The sequence below is a fragment of the Callithrix jacchus genome, chromosome 2 (genome assembly GCF_049354715.1).
Source record: "Callithrix jacchus isolate 240 chromosome 2, calJac240_pri, whole genome shotgun sequence".
NCBI lineage: Eukaryota > Metazoa > Chordata > Mammalia > Primates > Cebidae > Callithrix > Callithrix jacchus.
This window is the reverse complement of record NC_133503.1, coordinates 31247285-31269876: the sequence shown is the minus strand read 5'-3', so window position 1 is coordinate 31269876 and position 22592 is coordinate 31247285. Positions and strand designations below refer to the sequence as shown.

At 42.0% G+C, this 22592-nt stretch overlaps 1 protein-coding gene across 4 annotated transcripts in view; it reads right to left on the bottom strand.

Annotated features, from left to right (window-relative positions):
* Positions 1–22592, bottom strand: part of WWC1 (WW and C2 domain containing 1) — a 184226-nt gene that overhangs the window by 76119 nt on the left and 85515 nt on the right. For all 4 annotated transcript variants that reach the window (XM_078359150.1, XM_078359158.1, XM_078359161.1 and 1 more), the window contains exon 3: positions 11909–12112. In XM_078359150.1, coding sequence (XP_078215276.1) covers positions 11909–12112 — 204 coding nt within the window. The remainder of the gene's footprint in view (positions 1–11908; positions 12113–22592) is intronic.

Genomic DNA, 22592 nt, shown 5'->3' with positions numbered 1-22592 from the left:
GAAAATAAATTACCCATAATCTTTTTTTTTTTTCTGTTACCAAGGCTGTAGTGCAATGGTGTGCTCTAAGCTCACTGCAACCTCCGCCTCCCGGGTTCAAGCAATTCTCCTGCCTCAGCCTCCCCAAGTAGCTGAAATTACAGGTGTGCACCACCATGCCCAGCTAATTTTTTTGTATTTTTAAGTAGAGACCGGGTTTCACCATGTTGGTCAAGTTGGTCTCAAACCCCTGACCTTGTGATCTGCCCACCTCAGCCTCCCAGAGTGCTGGGATTACAGGCGTGAGCCACCATGCCCAGCTAATTACCCATAATCTTATCATCCTAATATAATTATCTTTTTCCCAGGCTGTCTTCCAGTACAAATCCATAGTTCAGTAATGTAGTTGTGATTTTACTGTATTTTAAAAATAGTATTTATTCATGTATTGAAAAAGGACTTTAAGGCTTATGAAAGTGAACACTACATAGTAAAATATATTTAAGCTACGGAAACTGACACAAAGGGAAAATAAGGATAAGAAAGCAAACTAGTGATAGGCTCTGAGCCTCCTAACTGGTAATGTGATGGGGAAATAGGACCAGGTATAAGATTTGTGGTGTCCTTAAGATAAACACAACCGCACTGTTCAGAAGAGAACGCTTATTCTTAGTCTGCAGGCCAGAGAAGTATTTCTTCCCTGAGTCCTTAATCACACTGGTGGAACAATTTCATCATCTCCCCTGTCTACCTACTACCATCTGAACTTCTTTCCTGTTCACACGTTACCAGATCACCTGCTGAGATCTGCGTTTGTCTTTCCTTTTTATTTTTTGAGATGGAGTCTCGCTCTGTTGAGCAGTCTGGAGTGCAGTGGTACAATCTTGGCTCACTGCAACCTCTGCCTCCTGGGTTCAAGCTGTTCTCCTGTCTCAGCCTCCTGAGTAGCTGGGATTATAGGCACGCACTACTATGCCCAAATAATTTTATATTTTTAGTAGAGACAAGGTTTCACCATGTTGGCTAGGTTGAACTCCTCACCTCAGGTGATCCCCCCACCTCAGCTTCCCAAAGTGATGGGATTACAGGTGTGAGCCCTCGTGCCTGGTCATTATCTGAACACTCTTTCCTGTTCACGAGCCAGCTTGTCTGCTGAGATCTGTGTTTTTCTGAGGATAGGGAAGCTTATTGGTGATTGCTGGTAATTATCAGTGTCTGGAGGGAGACATGACAGTCATGAAGGGAATGCTACTGTTTGGCTTTGTTTAAAAATATTTTAATAGGTCTTTTGATTATGCATGAGGCATTAAAATGTAATATTTGGAAGTTGGGGGAAAGAGAAACCTGTTCCGCATAGTAACATAAAAGATGTTTGGCACCACAAGAAGTGTTGCATTTCTGCTGAATTTACAATGATAATGATGATGGATAAGACTGAGGTTTACCAGAAGAGATGAGGGGGGACAATACTAGAGTGAAAAGGGCCTTGTGGTCTTTGTGTCAAGCATGGAGCATGGAATCCATGTACAAAGATGTTTCATTACCAATTTAAAGTTCTCATTTCCTGGTGTCTAATTCCTTTGGTTTTTGCTGGACTTGGGGATTTCAGTGCTGGTTGGATATTTAGCTGGAGGTATCACGTTAGGTGTACAGTAACTCCTCACTTAGGTTTGGAGACAGGTTCTTGGCAAATGTAACTTAGAGTGAAACCACATATAATGAAGCCACTTTTGCCATAGGCTAATGATATAGACAAGAGTTACGTTTCTTTTTCTCTCCCTCTTTTTTTTTTTTTTTTTTTTTTTTTGAGATGAAGTTTCGCTCTTGTTGCCCAGGCTGGAGTGCAGTGGTACAATCTCAGTCACCACAACCTCCGCCGTCTGGGTTCAAGCGATTCTTCTGCCTCAGCCTCCTGAGTAGCTGGAATTACAGGCATGTGCTGTCACACCCAGCTAATTTTTTGTATTTTTAGTAGAGACAGGGTTTCCTCCATATTAGTCAGGCTGGTCTCGGTCTCCAACCTCAGGTGATCCACCCGCCTCGGCCTCCCAAAGTGCTGGGATTACGGGCGTGAGCCACTGCACCCGGCCAAGTTTCTATGGCATATTTTTGGTCATAAAATGTTACCAAACATCTACAGAAAGACCAAAACACTTCTAATATTAAACACTGAAATTAGTGTGAGCTATATGTACAGTACAGAAAGAGTAATAAAAACAAAGCAAGATCGTTATTTATCCAATTATTCCAGTTCAGGGTCCTGGGTGACCAGAATCTGTCCTGGCAGCTCTGGGCATAAGATGAGCACCAACCCTGGACAGGATGCCATCCCATCGGAAGGCACACTCACTCACACAGGGACTGTGCAGACATGCTGATCAGTCTAACAACGTGTGCCTCTTTTGGGTGTGAGAGGAAACTGAAGTACCTGGAAAAAACCCACTCAGACATGGGGAAAATGTGCAAACTCTACACATGAATGGTCTCCCTGGTAAGCAATTTTTTCCCTCATCAATGTTATAATAAAATGACCTTGGACAAAATGATGTTATTTGAGGACCTGCTGTGTTTCCCAAATAGGTACTTGCAACAAAACATTAAGATAGTTAATACCATTTACCACTCACTGATCAACAGTAATAATAGTTAAGGACAGAGGAGTTGGTCAGTGTGGCAACAATCTGGGAATACACAGGTCCTCGAGGGGGGTGGGGCAGAGCGGGGGATGTTTGTTCTATGAGCACCCTGTCCTGCCAGCTACCGGACTCCTCAGGATGTGCCTTTGGACATGGGTCTGTATTTTGGGGAAATGTTGAGGTGACTGTGGCAGCAGCGTGGAAGAGCCTGTAAAAATGACAAGACTTGACTCAGACACGGAGAGGTTGGCTGTGGGGACCAGTCATGCCAGAGCCAACTTGAGGCATGCATCATGTTCCTTGGGCAAGCCCAGAAATCCTGGAGACAAGGGATGCCACAAAGAAGAGATTTTTGCCAATTGGGCCACCAGGAGCTTTAAGCCTCATCCCCTGAAGTATCACTGTGAAGTGCACAGTTTGTACGCAAAGGCTCTGACACGAGATGTAGACTGTTACTTATCATTTTGTAAGTAAACATTTGATTGAGGTAAAAAGAATATGTATATAACACAGAAGTGCATACATCACGTATGGACAGCTTGAGGAATTTTCACAAAGAAACACACTCAAGCACAGCTTGAGGAATTTTCACAAAGAAACACACTCAAGCAATCAGCACTTCAATCAAGAAAGCAGGTCATCAGCCTCTCCTTTGTATTCGCATCCCTTCACTACCCTCTACTACGAGAAGTTTTTTTTTTTTTTTGAGACGGAGTTTCTCTCTGTTGCCCAGGCTGGAGTGCAGTGGCATTAACTGGGCTCACTGTCACCTCTGCCTCCTGGGTTCAAGTGATTCTCCAGCCTCAGCCTCCCAAGTAGCTAGGATTATGGGTGCCCACCACCATGCCCAGCTAATTTTTGTATTTTTAGTAGAGATGGGGTTTCACCATGTTGATGAGGCTGGTCTCAAACTCCTGACCTCAAGTGATCCATCTACTTCAGCCCCAAGTGCTGGGATTACAGGCGTGAACCACTGTGCCCTGCCCTACTACAAGAATTTTATATCCAACAGGACTTTAAATACTGTCTTGCCCCAATGCTTAACAGCTCTTAATTTTTAGTTTTTATTACAGTTATATATGAACACAGTTTAACAGTCCAACATAGCACAAGGTTTGCTATAAAAAAGAGCATTTCATAGCCCCTATCCCCATAATTCACACCCTAAAAGAAAATCATTTTCATTTTTCTTGGGTGGCTACCTCTATGTCTCTAATAATGCATGCATTACTGCTTCTTGAACTTTTCTGTCTTCGGCATTACTTATTTACTTCTCTCTCAGGAGGACGGGGACTTAGCCTCCCTTCCTTCCCCAGCCCCTCCACCACACATGCACCTCTCCCATCTTCCCATCCTCCTAAAAGCAATAGTATACTTTTGGTGAAAGCAATCTTCAGTGTTTGCATTATTTTTACTTTGCAAACACTATTCAGGGTGGAATCAGCTAGCTGACTTTGCTTACTTTTACTTTTCAGCACTTTTTTTTCCCTTGAGTTAATTATTGTCATTTTTACATTTGCTTAGTTTCTACAAACTTATCACTAATTCAACCTCGTGTTCTGCTAGTTATCTAAATTTCTGCTCATAGAGTCCAGATCAATGTGAATCTGGTAATTTTTCTATTTTGGGTTCTCTCCTGCCTGGGCTTCTCCCCTGCATCAATGTGAGCGAGCTACTTTCTCTGCACGGCTGGCTTCCTGAGATCCCCCTTGGTGTTCCTCTGTGTGTCTCCTCATCTCTCTGTATACCACGTCTTCCTATTTATGGTCTACCCCTTCATTTTGGTAGAATATCATCTCCAGTAGCTTCCTGAGAAAGAAACTGTGAAGGAAATGAACTTTTTGAAATCTTACATGTCTGAAAATAGCCTTATTTGGCCCTACACTTGATTAAAGGTCGTTTTGCTGGATATAGAATTCTAGGTCAGAAATAATTTTCCTTAAAACCTGAAGGCATTACACCATGGTCTTTTAGGTTTTCAGTGCTATTGGTGAGAACTCTGGAGCTATTCTGAGTCCTGATCATTTCTGTGTGACCTGATTTTTTCTCTCTGAAAGCTTTTAGGATCTTGAACTGTCCCAGTGTTTGAAGTTCCACAATGAGATATCTTGGTGTGAGCCAACTTTCATCCACTGTGTTGGACACTCAGTAAACCTTTCTCTCTAAAAATTCTCCTCCTTCAGTTCTGGGAAATGTTTCTTGAATTATTTCAGTGATGCTTTTCTCCTCTGTTATATCTGGAACATATTTTCCTCAGACAGCAGATTTCCTGTCCTTGCAGTCTCTTTTTTCTCTTACTTTCTTTTTTTTTTTTTTTTTTTTTTTGAGATGGAGTTTTGCTCTTGTTACCCAGGCTGGAGTGCAAATTTGCTCTGATTTTTAGGCTTCCTCAGTTTTATTTTCCAGTCTTCCTTTGGAGTTTTCATTTCTACTCTCATAATTTCCATGGGCTCTTTTTTATTCTCTGAAGGTTCCTTTTTAAACAATGTAGCACCGTGTTCTTGTTTCCTGTCTACGCAGCTTCTCTTAATCTTCTCTTCTTCAGGCATACTCCTTGTTTCCTACAAGCTCTCCCTTCACCATGTGTTGGTTTGAGTCTCTATTTTCTCTGTTAGAGACTTTCCTTGGATATCTGGAATCTTGGTTGTCAGCTCACATTGAAGGGTGGGAGCCCAAAAGGATGACTGGATGGAGTTTGTGGACTGTGAGTTGCACAGCATGTGATTTGTTTTCTTCTTCTTTTTTTTTTTGAGATCGAGTCTCACTTTGTTGCCCAGGCTGGAGTGCCGTGGTGTGATCTTGGCTCGCTGCAACCTCTGATCCAGGGTTCAAGCGATTCTCCTGCCTCGGCCTCCTGAGTAGCTGGGATTATAGGCACCCACCACTACGCTCGGCTAATTTTTGTATTTTTAGTAGAGATGGGGTTTCACCATGTTGGTCAGGCTGGTCTCAGACTCCTGACCTCAGGATCTGCCCACCTTGGTGTCCAAAACTGCTGGGATTACAGGCGTGAACCACTGCGCCTGGCTGTTTTCTATTTTGAAAATTTATTTTATCATTTAAGAGACAGGGTGTCTGGTGCCCATGCTGAAGTGCAGTGGCACAATCATAGCTCACTGTAACCTTGAACTCCTGGGCTCAGGGAATCCTCCTACCTCAGCCTACTGAGTAGCTGGGACTACAGGTGCCTGCCACCACACTCAGATAATTTTCTTTTTTTTTCTTTTTTTGAGACAGAGTTTCACTCTTGTTACCCAGGCTGGAGTGCAATGGCTTGATCTCAGCTCACCGCAACCTCCACCTCCTGGATTCAGGCAATTCTCCTGCCTCAGCCTCCTGAGTAGCTGGGATTACAGGTGCATGCCACCATGCCCAGCTAATTTTTTGTATTTTTAGTAGAGACGGGGTTTCACTATGTTGACCAGGATGGTCTTGATCTCTTGACCTCGTGATCCACCCACCTCGGCCTCCCAAAGTGCTAGAATTACAGGCGTGAGCCACCGCGCCCAGCCTGATAATTTTCTTCTTTAAATTTTTTTAGTGATGGGGTCTTGCTATGTTGCTTAGGCTGGTCTTGAACTCTTGGCTTCAAGTGATGCTCCCATCTAGCCTCCTGAAGTGCTGGTATTATAGGCATGAGCGCCTGGCCACAGCACATGATTTGGCTGGACATGATTTGGTTTCATCCAGGAATCCTTGATGTCAGTGTCATTTCTCTTTATATCTTTGTTCTGGTCAGATTTCCTGTAGAGTTCTCTACTGTCCAGCCTAGAGGATAATGACCTGGTACCGTTCTGGGCACCAAGTGGCATATGAGGGTGAAGGTCTCAAAACCCTTCACTTACTCACTGTGCTTTCAGGATAGTGCACTCCGACTCTGAATTTGTCTTGTGTCCTGGAGTTCAGAGACTATTTTACCCTCTCCAAAAAATAAACCTCCAGTCATTTAGATTGAAGATGGTGGTTGCCTGACTGTATCCATTTAAGGAAAAGATCTGATGGTCTAACAGTCTCAGAAACAACTTTTACCCAACCCTCTTTGAGACACTCCTCCCTTCAGTCTTCCCTCCAGAACTAGCTGCGGCCACTGACATCCATGGTTTTTGCAAGTGCTCTATAGAACAGTGTTGTGAGCCTTCCTCACTATCAGTCCATTTTCTCTTTTCTCAGGTCTGCTAAGTAGGTTGCCACCTGTCTGTCTGCTTTCCAGCTTCCAAATTCTATTGCTGCTCTTTCTTCTCCAGCTTCCCCTAACCTCATATATATTTATGTATGCCTTAAAATATTTTTTTATCTGTTATTCTTCTAGTTTTGCAGTGAGTAAAATCAAATGGTTTAACTGGCATTTTTTAGTTTTTAGAGATGAGGTCTTACGATGCTGCCTAGAATGGACTTAAACTCCTGGGCTCAAGTGATCCTCCCACCTCAGCCTCCTGAGTAACTGAAACTACAGGTGTATGTCACCATGCCTAGCTTCAACTGGCATTTTTAACTGCAAGGCCCCAGTGATTTATTTTCCAAATGGGAAATCAAGGCCTAGGGAGGCGAAGAAGTATGAAAAGGTCCCAAAGAACCCAGCTCTCCTGAGTTCTCACCTTTTTAGAGGGTAGAGGAACCAAGTATAGCTGAAGAACCTGAGCATTTGACTGACTGACTTGGGTTAAATTAAGAAAACTGATTTTGGATCAGATACATCTGGTGACAAAGGCTACCTTGCCACTCTTTACCAGTGTACCTTTCGGGAAGCCACTTCCTCTTTAGGGGCCTCGGTTCCCTTGTCTGTAGAATGGGAACTATATTGTCTTAGAGGACTGCCTGTGTGATTCAGGAAGGAGGTTACTTACATAGAGTGCCTAGCGTATTGCCCTCCAGGCATACAATAGGTGCATATTAAATGTTAGTTCCCTTCTTCCCCATGGAGCTAGAGATTACACCAGAGAGTAGACAGCAAAGTCTCCATCCCCAAGGCAGGGCCCTGTCTGTGTCTGTGACCCACAGCAGCCAAGGCCAGGTGGCAAAACCCTCACAAGCCCTGGCAAGCCATCTGAGTTAGAGAACACGCATGTCAGTTAATCCATCTGTCATACCAAGAGCTTGACTTGGAGGCAAACCTGGCTTGGAAAACTTGAAGACAGTCATGATGAGGCTTGGGTCACATCTTGTTTGGGATGCTTGGGCTGGGGGAATCCCAGTTTCTGTGTGGTGTGCATCTCAGATCCAGTTGCCTGAAATGACCCCAGTTCCTTCAGATGGAAGATCTTTAACACTGAAAACAGTGGTGGTGCTTTGAGCCCAGTGGAGCTCTTGGGATTGCCTGGAAGTCATATGACAAGGCTGAGGAACTGCATTATATATTTCCTACCTTTGATCATACATTTATTCTTGTTGGTTCCAGAGATGTGCAGAAAAACCTCTTTTTCATTTACAATGCTAATGAATTAACAGCAATAATGATTTACTGAGAGCTTAAGAATATAAAAAGTACTATTTCAAGCACTTTACATTTGTTAACTAATTTAGGCCCCTTAACACTCCCATGAAGATGATACTATGATTAGATTGATTTTTCAGATGATGAAAACTGAGGCACAGAAATGGCATAACTTGTGGAAGGTTACAACAGCTAGTAATTTGCATATCCTGGATTTGAACTGAAAATCCAGGTATAGAGTCCACAGTCTCAAAATATTACGTGTTTCCTATCAATAAGAGTATTTATTGAGCCATTAATATGTTCTAAGGAAATAGTACCAAGTGTCATACCTAGACCAGTGGTTTGGGGGATGACACTTATGACAAAGTCTGGAGACACTTTTCGTTATCACAACTTGGGTGGGGGTGCTACTGGCATCTAGAGGGTACAGAACAGGGATGCTGCTAAACACCCAATAATACGCAGCCCCCACAAAGAAGAATTACCCAGACCACAATGTTAATGGTGCTGAGGTTAAGAAACTCTGACCTGACCCATGAGATGAAGGTACTAATAACATTTCCACCCAACTGGCTCAGTCAGTAGAGAATGAGACTCTTAATCTCAGGGTCACAGATTCATGCCCCACCTTGGGTGCCAATAATTTAAAAATCATCTAAAAACAAAAATTCAAACAGTTAAACATAGATTCTGAGACTTAAAGATGGAGTAGTTTCCCCTAGAGAACACCCAGGCCATCTGACGTCAGAGTCCAGTTAACACCTCCCACCATGGTGCTTCTCATTACTGATCTGCTCAGTTTATCTGACACTGGAGTTTCTTCCTTTTTAAAAATTTTTTGTTTATTTATTTTTATTTATTTATTTATTGAGACAGAGTCTCGCTCTGTTGGCCAGGCTGGAGTGTAGTGGTGCAATCTTGGCTCACTACAACCTCCACCTCCCAGGTTTAAGCAATTCTCCTGCCTCAGCCTCCTGATAGCTGAGATTGATTACAGGCATGTGCCTCCATACCCGGCTGATTTTTGTATTTTTAAAAAAGAGAAGGTTTTACCATGTTGGTCAGGCTGGTCTCAAACTCCTAACCTCAGGTGATCCACCCACCTCGGCCTCTCAAAGTGCTGGAATTACAGGCGTGAGCAACTGCGTCTGGACTGTTTAAAAAACCAAAACAAAAACTTCTTTATTTTTGAGACAGAGTCTCACTCTGTCACCCAGGCTGGAGTGCAGTGGCGCCATCTCTGCTCACTGCAACCTCTGACTTCTGGGTTCAAGAGATCCTTGTGCCTCAGCCTCCCAAATAGCTGGGACTACAGGTGCACGCCATCACACCTGGCTAATTTTTTATTTTTAGAAGAGATGGGGTTTCACCATGTTGGCCGGGCTGGTCTAGAACTCCTGGCCTCAGGTGATCTGCCTGCCTTGACCTCCCAAAGTGCTGGAATTACAGGCCTAAGCCACCGTGTCCAGCCGAGTTTTCCCTTTTTTTCTTTCCTTTCCTTTTTTTCTTAGATCTTTTTTGGAATAAATTGCAGATATGTTGCCACATGCATCTTCATAAAATCTATGTAGACATTCTCCTACATATTCATAACTCCATTATTACAACTCAGGAAAGTCTCCAATTGTCTGAGAATGTCTTTTACGGCTGCTTTTCTCCCCCATTTCAGACTCTAATTCAAGGAACAAACATTTCATTTGGTGATATGCCTCAAAAAAAAAAAAAACCCTAGGCCGATTGCCTCATAGAATAATCTATATTATGGATTTGTCTGGCTGTGCTCTTGATTAGATTCAGATGAAATATTCTCGTGAGGGATCCTCCATCATGTCTTTATTGCATCATACCAGAAGGCATCAATGTCACTTGGTCTCATTATTGGTCATGCTAATTTTACCACTATGTAAAGTGGTGGCTGCACATCTCTCCAACGTAAAAGTCCATCCTTCTGAATTAGTGAGTGTTTTGTGGGGTAATAGTAATTACCTGCATGTAATTATGTCCAGGAAGGTTTGTTTTTATACACACCTGACACTTTTTCAAACTGTAGAACTTGAGAGAGAGAGAGGAAAAAAAAAAATCACTTTGCTCCTTTAAACCTGAGGTTCAACAGGAACAATAACATCTCCCTTCCAGGACTGTCTTAACGATAATGCTATGGAGTGAATTGTGTCTCCCCCAAATTCATATAATATATTGATGTCCTAATCCCCAAAGTGATAGTATTTGAAGATGAGGCTTTGGGGAAATAGGCTTAAATGAGGTCTTGAGGGTAGCGTCCTCATGATGGGATTAGCACCCTTACAGAAAGAGGCCCTAGAGAAGGCAGTCATCTGCAAGCCAGGAAGACAACCCGCACCAGAACCCAACAATGCTGGTACCTGGATCTCAGACCTCCAGGCTCCGAAACTGAGAAGATAAATGCCTGTTGTTTAAGCCACCCAATCTATGGTATTTTGTTATGGCCGCTCGAGTTGACTAAGACAGATTAAGTGCTAAAACCTTCCAAAGAGTCTCCAGAACATTACTTGACACAGAATAGCTAATGAATGTAATACAGTTCTTTTCTATAATCTCCAAGATTCTGGGGGTTTTCCTGAGCTGCTAAGGAAAAAGGCGGGGCTGGGACAGTAAGTACCCTGACAGGGTTTGTCCTGTCTTGGTAGCAGACAGAACTTCTCACAGTGAGGGCTTTACACTCGAGGAAACACCATCTCTACTAAAAATACAAAAATTAGCCAGATATGGTGGCACATGCTTGTAATCCCAGCTAGTTGGAAGGCTGAGACAGGAGAATTGCTGGAACCTGGGAGGTGGAGGTTACAGTGAGCTGAGACTGCACCACTGCACTCCAGCCTGGGTGACAGAGCGAGGGTCTGCCTCAAAAAAGAAAAAAAAAAAAAAAAAAAAAGAACACGGGGACTTTGGCATGCTTGCTCTCCTCCTTTGGGTACCAGGGATAGGAAGATAGGAGCCCCGCCCTTACCAAGTTTATATTCTAGTGGAGGAAATACTGATCACATATAAGCAGATGTATTGTGATATGTGCTATGAAGAAAATAAACAGAGAGCTATGGCCAAGACTAGTGTTGAGGAAGAGAGCTTCTGATAGAGCTGTCAGCTCTCAGAGGTGATGACTTGAAGGATGAGACCTGAAGGATGAGAAGGACTTAGCCTTGCAAACGGATGGGGGAAAAGCATTCTAGGAAGGGGACTGGCAAATACTGAGGCACTGAAGTGGAAAATTGCAGGGTGGGGCAGGGAGCAGAATTCGGGGCTGGGGACTCAGTGCATCTGGAGCCTAGTGAGGAGAGCATGAGATGAGGCTGGAGTGGCTGGCAGGGGCCTGGCCATGGAGGGCTGTGTAGGCCATGGAAAGAGTGAGGGCAAGCCACTGAAGGGCACTGGATTGTTTTACAATTGTGGTAAATATACGCAACATAAAATTTACCATTTTAACCATTTTTAAGTGTACTATTCAGTAGCATTAAGTACATCTACACTGTTGTGAACATACTACCATCCATCTCTAGAACTTTTTCTTCCTCCCAAACTGAAACTCTGTACTCATGAACTAAGAAATTCCCCACTCCCAATTCCCCTAGTCCCTGAAAGTTTTTAAACAAGGAGATATGTAATCCACTTGTCATTCTCAGATGATTACAAATGAGATGAAATGAAAATGGCAAATGAATCACTGCCACAGGTAGGAGCAGGAAGAGCAGTAGACAATATGGTGGTTTGGACAAGGAGTAGAGGTAAAGAAAAATGGGCAGACTTGAGAAGCAATATTGGCAGAATGCAGTGTGGCCATTCTCTGTTGGTGTTGGTGGAGGTGGTGGTAGTGGAAGGTACTCACAGCTAACCTGGGAGCCCAGCTTGTGCTCCCAGACGGCATGTAGTTGCTGGTACTCCTGCTGTGCAAGCTCCAGGCGCTGCTGCTTCACCTGGTAGATCTCCTTTTGTGCACTCAGAGCCTCCTGGGCCACCACCAGGTAATCCTTCAGCATGTGTTCCTGCTCCCGCCGCCATTGTACTCGAGGATCCTCAATCTGAGTGGTTTCTGGAACAGACCCCAGAGATTCTAGGTCAGCATCTCACAAATATCTGTTGGGCCGGTGGCCTGTGGAATCCACTAGCAAAAAACAAAAAGCAAAATGCATAGACAAATCACAATAAATATAAGTGGGTCAAACTCATTTACTAAATGACAGTGATTCTCCATTTGGAGTAGTCAAACAAATAATAAGCCATGGGTGGCCAGGTGCAGTGGCTCATGCCTGTACTTTTGGGTGGCCAAAGTAGGCAGATCACTTGAGGTCAGGAGTGAGACCAGCCTGGCCAACATGGTAAAACCCCATCTCTACTAAAAATACAAAAATTAGTCAGCGTGGTGGCAGGCACCTGTAATCCCAGCTGCTCAGGAAGCTGAGGCAGGAGAATTGCTTGAACCCAGGAGGCAGGGACTGCAGTGAGCCGAGATCATACCACTGCACTCTAGCCTGGATGACAGAATGAGACTCTGTCTACAAAAAAAAAAAAAAAAAAAAAAAAAAGAATAAACCAGGATAAATTTCCAAACTCAATGTCAATCTCTGAGAATAGCCTGAAGAATAAGGACCATGTTAGAGTACTAATCTAAACAGAGAGGCTCAAGGACATTAGAGATGCACAAGGTAATCTCTTTTGGTGAAGAGTAAAGGAAAGGAAAATAACTAATGTTTCAGAGGATGTGGAGAAATAGGTACCCCATAGTCAGCTGGAAATGTAAATTAGAACAACCTTACTAGAAGGCTATCTGACCATTCTCCCTATAGCAATTGACCATTCTCCCTATAGCAATTCATTATAAAAAGTAGGCCAGGCACGGTGGCTCACACCTGTAATCCTAGCACTTTGGTAGGCTGAGGTGGGTGGATCACCTGAGGTCAGGAGTTCAAGACCAGCCTGGCCATCATGGTGAAACCCCATCTTTAAAAAATTTTAAAAAATTTAAAAAAATTAAAGAAAAAAGGAATTTAAATGCAGTCAAACATATATTTGTACAAAACCATGATAATAGTAATATATTATGAAACAGCAAGCACATGTCATTCTGTGATAAGTGCTCTTCTGAGTACTTTACATATGTTTACTTCTTAAATCGTTATACTAACCTTATAGATTCTATTACTATCCCCATTATGCCAATGAGAAAACTGAGGCATAGAGAGGTTAAATAACTTACTCAAAGTCACACATGAAATGACTGTTCAAATATGACAAACGAGAAATTGTACAATCAGCGTCATGTGGTGAATCCAGCCTTCAGATAGGTGTGTATGCTATATTCACAGAATGCACTATTATAAAGATAATGTCTTTGAAGAAAAATTAATAAAATGGAAAGGTGCTTATGATATTCAGGCAGGTCATAAAACTGAATAAATAACTGTATCAAAATCAATATGCACATCCTCAAAAAGACGAGAAAATAAGAAAACATCAACGATCATCTTGGTGGCAGGATATTTCATTTTTGAAAAAAATTATGTGTACAAAAAACATAAATGACAATAATTTGAAAAAAAGTAGCTGACTAGATGTGAAAGAGGTTAAAATAATGTCAAAGAAGCAATGCCCATGGACCATTAACTCCTCAGTCAGCCCCAGTTGTTGGGTGGTGTTAGGGGTCACTGACAAACCAGAAATTGTACAATCAGGGCATGTGGTGAACACAGCCTTCAGATAGGTATTGCTTCTGAACTGATTACTGGTATGTAAAAATAGAGAGATGTATTCATTAAAATCCTGTTTCGTGGATTTTCTTAATCATTCAGAAGTTCTGACCACCTTGGGTTCATAATTGGCCAGAAATCCCAGCACTCATCTGTCAAAACCTGGTCTGCTTCATTCATTTAAGTCGTATGCCCAGCCCTGGGAACATTTGAGTTTATGCCTCCCAATCTAGGCCCTTTAGCTCTCATTCCTCCTAAACAGGTCCATTGGGCATCTCCAGTGAAACGAAGATCAAAGAAGCAGCAGGGCCAAGTTCTCATTCCTGCAATTATTGCTGTGTTACAACGGAAGGGCTGTTTAACCTCTCTGAATCTACTTTTGTATCTATTAAAGGGGGTAATGAACCCTGCATCACTACTCCCCAGGAAACAGGAAATTAAAGCACTTGTGCCCAGGTAAAGAAAACAAATGATAGTGAAAGTAAAACCCAAACTATTACCTAGGACCAGTTTTTGTTGTTGTTATTTTCTCTCTCTCTCTTTTTTTTTTTTTTGAGATGGAGTCTCATTCTGTCACCCAGGCTGGAGTGTGGTGGCGTGATCTCAGCTCACTGCAACATCCGCCTCCTGGGCTCAAGTAATTATTCCTGCCTCAGCCTCCCAAGTAGCTGGGATTACAGGCATTTGCCACCACACCTATCTAATTTTTGTATTTTTAGTAGAGACAGGGTTTCACCATGTTAACCAGACTAGTCTTGAACTGCTGACCTCAGGTGATCCACCCACCTTGGCCTCCCAAAGTGCTGGGATTACAGGCATGAGCCACCATGCCCAGCCTAGGACCCATTTTTGAATTGTCTTTGAACAGCAATTCTTCAAGCTTTTCCTCCTTAATTCTGAGAAAGAAAGTAAGGTTGCAAGGCTGCTAAGGTGTCTACAAAAAAAAACTGCCCCTCACAAGGAAAGCTTTCTATTGCTTCAAACCAAGCAAGAGGCAGGAACAATTGCAAAAATAATACAATGACAAAACAGAAAAACACGGGGGAGGTAGAATTTGTAAAACTGGGCTACGGAACAGCTGCTGTGGGTTCCCATCTCCCATCAGCAGCTGCGGATTCCCTCGGTGTTTGGGACTCATGGGTCTCCCTGAGGAATCCGCCCTACACCTCCAGCTGGCACAGGCCACAGAATAAAAGCAGCTTAGCCTGTCTTGAACAGGCTGGCAATGTTTCTTCAAGTTTGTAACTTTTTTAAGATCTGCTTTTTCATTGAAAAATAATGAAAAATACAAAAAAGAAAAATCCCACTATTCCACCATGACAAGTTTGTGAAATAAGAGTTTCCGTCTCTCCAATCCCATTGTTCAGAGGTAACTGTTGCTGAGTCTCATACAGATACTATCTTCTGATTACATGTGAATTTTTGGTTATAAACATGCCTGTATATACAAGGTTACTTTAATGCAACATGGACCATGCCATATATATTGGTGAGTGACTTGCTTTCATCTCCAAATGATACAGCGTGCTCACTTTTGCCGGTAGGTACAGTGTCTTTTAAACAGCTGTACAGTGTTCATTTCTATGGTATTTGGGTTTATTTAACCAGACCTTGATGGGAAATATTTGAATTGTTTTCAGTTCTTTTGCTACTACATTCAATGCTGCATGAGGTTTCTTAAAAACATGGGTCTATGAACTTGTGCTACTAATTCTGTGGGATAGATTTCTTAAAGAGAAACTAGTAGATCAAAGGGTACACATACTTACATTTTTAATAAATATTACCAAATTACCTTCCAACGGTAGGTCATTTCTGTTCTCAAAAACAGCCCATGAGAGTGCCTCTCCCCACAGATTCTCAGTGAAATTGCTTTAAAAAAAAAATCAGTGTGCCTCATCTGGTGATTCTAGGTCTTTGCTGCATATTCGAATTAGCAGAGAAGCTAAACACACACACACACACACACACACACACACACACACACACACTCCAAGACTGAATCCTCCCCTAGAACACTTACATTACAATTTCCAGGAGTGGGGCTAAGGTATCGATAGTTTTAAAAGCTTCTCTGGGTGACTCTGGTGCAGACATAGCTGAGAGTCCCTGGCTGAACATTAGAATAACCTGGGAGAAATTCTAAAAAATCATGATCCTGCTCCTGGACCAATCAAATCCCAATCTCTGGGAGTGGGAATAAAACAATGATGATTTACAAAGCTCCTCAAATAATTCCAGTGTGCCACCAAAGGTGAGAACCAGTGTCTATGCACATTGGAATCAACTGAGAGATTTCCACTGAATTGATCTACAGTGTGAAGTGGGCATCAATTTGCTACATTTCTAAGAATATTTCCTTTACCTCAACGATCCCTTGGATGCTCCCAGGCAATCTTCTCCACCCACCCCCTCTCCCAGTTTGCCTGTTTTAGAACTTCATATGCATAGACTCACACAGTATATGCTCTTTGGGCCTCAGTCCTTTCACTGAGCATAACATTTTTGAGACTCATTCCTGTTGCTGTATTTGTTGTACATTTCTTGTCATTGCTGAATAATATTCTATTCTATGAATATATCACATTGACTCTGTGATAAATTGTTAGTTTGCTTCCAATTAGGGATTTTTATGACTAATACTCTTTGTGTACATACATTTTCATTTCTCTTAGGCAAAAATACCAGGGATAGAATTGCTGGGTTATACAGGGCAAGTATATGTTGAATTTCATAAGAAACTGGCAAACTTTTCCAAACTGGTTGCACCATTTTACATTCTCACCAACAGTATATCAGAATTCTAGTTCTTCCACATCCTTGCTAGCAATTGGTATTGTTATTTTTTTCTTCATTTCAGTCACTATAGTGGGTATGTAATGATACCTCATTGTAGTTTTATTTTGTGAGATGGGGGTCTCACTATGCTGTCCAGGCTGGTCTTGAATTCCTGGGCTGAAGTGATCCTCCAGCCTCAGCCTCTCGAGTAGCAGGGACTACAGGCATGCACCACCATGCACAGCTAATTTTCTATTTTTACTTTTATAGAGATGAAGTCTCACTATGCTGCTTTATGTCTCACTATGGCTGGTCTTGAACTCCTGGGCTCAAGTGACCCTCCACCTCAGCATCCTGAAGTGCTGGGATTACAGGCATGAGTGAGTGTGCCAGTTGCTTTTTATTAAGTTGTAAGACTGCTTTACATACTTGGAATATAGGTTCTTTGTTAGATATATGTTAGGCAGATGCAATATTGTCTTCTTATCTGTAGCCTGTCTTTTTAGTTTCTTAATAATGTCTTTTGAAGAACAAAAGTTTTTAATTTGATGAAACCAAATTTATAAATTTTTCTTTTCTGGTTAGTGCTTTTTATGACTTGTCCAAAAAATCTTTGCCCATCCTAAAATCTTGCAGATTTTCTCACATGTTTTCTTCTAGATGTTTTATAGTTTTAGCTTTTACGTTTAGGTCTGGTCCATTTTGAGTTTAATTTTACACATGGCGTGAGACAAAGGTAGAAGTGGAGGCCTTTTTTTTCCATATGAATACCGGTTGTACCAGCAATTGTTGAAAAGATTATCCTTTAAGGGCATTTAGCCTTTTATAAGTTCTTTACATGGTTCTAAAGAGCTGTGTTGGCTGGGCGCAGTGGCTCATGCCTGTAATCCCAGTACTTTGGGAGGCTGAGGCGGGAGGGTAATTTGAGGTCAGGAGTTCAAGATCAGCCTGATCAACATGGCGAAACCCTCTCTGTACTAAAAATACAAAAATTAGCCAAGTGTGGTGGCGCATGCCTGTAATCCCAGCTACTCAGGAGACTAAGGCAGGAGAATCGCTTGAACCCAGGAGGTGGAGGTTGCAGTGAGCCAAAATCATGCCATTGCACTCTAGCCTGGGTAACAAGAGCAAAACTCTACCTCAAAGGAAAAAAAAAAACCGCTGTGTTAAATGCTGTTAGTTCTGAACCATCACACTCTAAGGGGGTCCTCCCACAGCCCAGCCCTTCTGCTGACACTAACTTTGCTTAAGTCTATCTCACCAAAATAGATCACTTTATAACTGGCAGGCCCTTAGAGATTGCCTTGGCCACTACTTTTTCGTTCTTGTTTTAATTAAAAGTAGACATAGATACAGTTTAATAATTCAGCCCACTATAAAATTTCCTACATAAAACATCTCCTGGCGGGGTAGAGGAAAAAAAAATCTCCCTCATATCCCTCCCTCCAAAAGGCAGCTACTTCCCAAACTTGTATCTGCTTTAGTGCAGTTGTCATTGAGAAGCACTTCTTCACTTCCGCTCCATGCTCTAAACCTCTCGCTACACACTCCACACACATCCTCCATACAGCACACAGCAGCACACTCCTGAGCTCTCCAGACACTCACCCCTTCCTACGCTCGCCACACACCTGTTTTCTCCACACTGCATACACACTCACGCAGCTAACAATACTGCATTTTCCAAGGGCTTCAGCAACAACAAAAGCAATTCTCTTAAGAACATCTGGAGAACATTCAACCTTGTTACTATGCAAAGGCGTGCAAATTCAAAACAATGAAGTAAGAGTTTAAACCTATGATAAATGTGTCAAAAGAAATGAAGATAGCCCCATACTGATGAAGCTCTGAGGAAAACAGGACCCTTACGGCTTGTGGCAATACAGGCTGATATAATCTTTTGGAAATATTCACCAATCTAGGAATATATAAAAGCTCCCAATGTGTTTATAACTTTGACTTAAAAATCCTATACTTGGAAATGAATCTTCAGGAAATTATCACAAAGAAAGCAACATGCATAAAGACTCTTCCCTGAGTGCTATTTAGTGAAAATAAATAATAAATGAGAACAACCCAAACGGCTGGGAATAAGAGCATTATGGTACTTCCATTATGTGTTTTATATTTCCCTTTTTAAAAATTTTTAACTTTAAAATTTTAGATTCAGGGGTACATGTGCATGTTTGTTACGTGGATGTATTGCATGATTCTGAGGTTTGGGGTATGATGGAACCTGTCACCCAAGTACTGAGAACAGTACCCAACTGGTAGTTTTTGAGCCTTTGTCCCCCTCTCCCTACCCTCTCTAGTAGTCCCTAGTGTCTGTTGCTGCCATCTTTCATGTCCATGAGTACCCATTGTTTAGCTCCCACTTATAAGTGAGAATGTGGTATCTGATTGTTCTTGTGTTAATTCGCTTAGAATAATGGCCTACAGCTGCATCCATGTTACAACAAAGGCCACAATTTTGTTCTTTTCAACAGCTGTATAGTATTCCATGGTGTATATGTACCGTATTTTCTTTATTCAAGCCACTGCTGATGGGCACTAACATTGATGCTGTGTCTTTACTATTAGGAATAGTACTGTGCTCAACATATAAGTCCATGTGTCTTTATGGTAGAATGATTTCTTTCCTTTTGCATATACACATAGTAATAGGACTGCTGGGTCAAATGGTAGTTCTAAGTTCTGTAAGAAATCTCCAAATTGCTCTCCATAAAGGCTGAACTAATTTACATTTCCACTGACAGCATATAAGTGTTCTCTTTTCACCACATCCTCGCCAGCATCTGTTGTGTTTTGACTTTCTAGTAATAGCCATTCTGACTGGTGTGAGATGGTATCTCACTATGGTTTTGGTTTGCATTTCTCTGATGATCACTGATGTGAAGCATTTTTTCATGTTTGTTAGCCTCTTTTAGGTCTTTTGGGAAGTATCTGTTCATGTCTTTTGCTCACTTTTTAATGGGGTTGTTTTTTGCTTGTTGAATTTTTTAAGTTCCTTATGATTCTGGATTTAGACCTTTATTGGATGCATAGTTCACAAATATATTCTCCCATTCCACAGACTGTCTGTTTACTCTGTTGATAGCTTCTTTTGCTGTGTAGAAGCTTTTTAGTTTAATTAAGTCCCATTTGTCAATTTTAGTTTTTGTTGTAGTTGCTTTTGAGGACTTAATCATAAATTCTTTCCCAAGGCCAATGTACAGAATGGTGTTTTCTAGGTTTTCTTCTAGGCTTCTTATAGTTTGAGGTCTTACATTTAAATCTTTAATCCATTTTGAGTTAATTTTTGTATATGGTAAAAGGTAGGGGTTTAGTTTTATTCTTCCGCATATGGCTAGCCAGCTATACCAACATCATTATTGAATGTGGAGTCCTTTCCCCAGTGCTTATTTTTGTCAACTTAGTTGAAGATCAAACAGCTGTAGTTGTGTGGCTTTATTTCTGGATTCTCTATTCTGTTCCATTGGTCTGTGTGTCTGCTTTTGCACTAGTATCATGCTGTTTTAGATACGGCAGCCTTATAGTATAGTTTGAAGTTGGGTAATATCATGCCTCTGGCTTTGTTCTTTTTGCTTAGGATTGCTTTGGCCATTTGGACTCTTTTTTGGCTTGAAATGAATCTAGAATAGTTTTTTCTAATTCTGTGAAAAATGATGTTGGTAGTTTGATACGATTAACATTGAATCTGCAGACTGCTTTATGTGGTATGGCCATTTAAATAATATTGATTCTTCCAACCCATGAGCATGGAATGTGTTTCCATTTGTTTGTGTCATGTGTGATCTCTTTCAGCAGTGTTTTGTAGTTCTCCTTACAGAGATCTTTCACCTCCTTGGCTAGATGTACTTCTAGGGATTTTTTTTATATGTGGCTACTGTAAATGGGATTGTTTTCTTAATTTGGTTCTCAGTTTTAACATTATTGGTGTATAGAAATGTTACAGATTTTTTTTTACATTGATTTTGTATCCTGAAACTTTACTGAAATCATTTATCAGTTCTATAAGCCTTTTGGCAGAATCTTTAGAGTTTTCTAGGTACAGATCATATCATCAGTGAAGAGATATTTTGACTTCTTCTTTTCCTATTTGGATACCTTTCATTTCTTTCTCTTGCCTTGATTTCTCTGGTTAGGACTTCCTCCATTATGTGTTAAAATGTATTAACACATCCTTTTGATGTGTTAAAAATGACAAATATGGGCCAGGCATGGTGGCTCACACCTGTAATCCCAGCACTTTGGGAGGCCCTGGTGGGTGGATCACCTGAGGTCAGGAGTTTGAGACAGGCCTGGCCACCACAGTAAAACCCCATCTCTACTAAAAATACAAAAACTAGCTGGATGTGGTGGTGCATGCCTGTAATTCCAGCTACTCAAGAGACTGAGGTAGGAGAATTGTTTGAACCCAGGAGGTGGAAGTTCCAAGTGAGCCAAGATTGTGCCACTGCACTCCAGCCTGGGGACAGAGACTAATAGACAAATATGAAGATTATGTAGCATCCCTTAGATATTTATGATATAGTATGAAGAGAAAACAGACATATAATTTGATCACTGATTAAAACCATGTAATCATGATGCATGTAGATAATCAGTGACCATACTGAATACTGACATGAAATAATAAAAATGGGTTATGTTTTAGAAAGAGTTGTCTGCAGGCTGGGCATGGTGGCTCATTTCTATAATCCCAGCACTTTGGGATGCCAAGGCAGGCGGATCACCTGAGGTTAGGAGTTTGAGACCAGCTTGGCCAACATGGTGAAACTCTGTCTTTACTAAAAATACAAAAATTAGCTGGGTGTGGTGGTGTGCACCTGTAATCCCAGCTACTAGGGAGGCTGAGGCAGGAGAATTGCTTGAACCTGAAAGGCGGAGGCTGCAATAAGCTGAGATTGCCCTACTGCACTCCAACCTGGTTGACAGAGTGAGTGAGATTCCATCTAAAAAAAAAGAAAAAAAGAAAGAGTTGCCTGCATTGCTGCTTCCAATTCTTCCCCTCCATTTTCTTTTAGACTCAGGCTAGTCAGGCTTTTGCTCCCAGTCCTTGTCCAAAGCTGCCCTGCAAAGTCAGGGTCACCTAGGTTGCTAAAACTATTGGTCTGTCCTTGGCCCTCTTTATATTTGCCCTGTCAGAAGCATTCAACACTGTTGGCAATTCTCTGCTTGATATGTTTCCTTCACGTGGCTTCCAAGACACTCTGGTTTCCCTCCCTCCTTTCTGATCACTCTAATGCTGCTTTTCTTCTTCTTGCCACCCTCTGCTGTCTGGAGACCCATGACTTACTCCTTGGTCCTCTTCTCTGTTTCATTCTCAAACAACTTAACGTCTTTACGTACTAGCTGTATGCCAGCAACTCTCAAATACTTACGTTCAGCCCAGATCTCTTTCCTAAGCTCCAGATTCGTATATTAAAATGTCAAGCCACATCTCCTCTCAGATAGGTAATAGGCATCTAAGTCTCAACCAGTCCAAATGAACTCCTGCTCTTCCTCCTGGTCTACTCTCCTGCAGTTTTCTCCAGTTGGTTGATAGTAACTCTATCCTTCCAGCTGCTCAGCCCCAGAAGTTATTCTTTCCCTTTTTTTCCCCACACTTTGCATGCAATCTTTTGGGAAATCCTGTTGTCTCTACCTAGAAAATGCATCCAGCATCTGGCCAATCTTCATTCTGACCACCGCTACAGCCCTGGTCTAGGGTGCCTGGACTGTGGCATTTGTCTCTCACAAGTCTCCTTGTCTCAGCCCTTGCCCTAGTAAGATGTATTCTCAGCACAGCAGTCAGATTGGCCCTTTTAAGACATAAGTCAGATCATGTTGCTTATCTGTTTAACACTCTCCAATGGCTCACTCTCATCTCACTCAGAGCAAGAGGTAAGGCTTTAGGGCACTGCCTGACCACTGCCTGACCTCTACCTTGCTGCACTCTGTCCTGATGTCTGTCCCCCCTCTCCACACTCATCATGTGATAGCACACTTGCTTCCTTGCTATCCCTTGACCAAGCTAAATGTGATCACACCTTGGAGTTCTTGTTC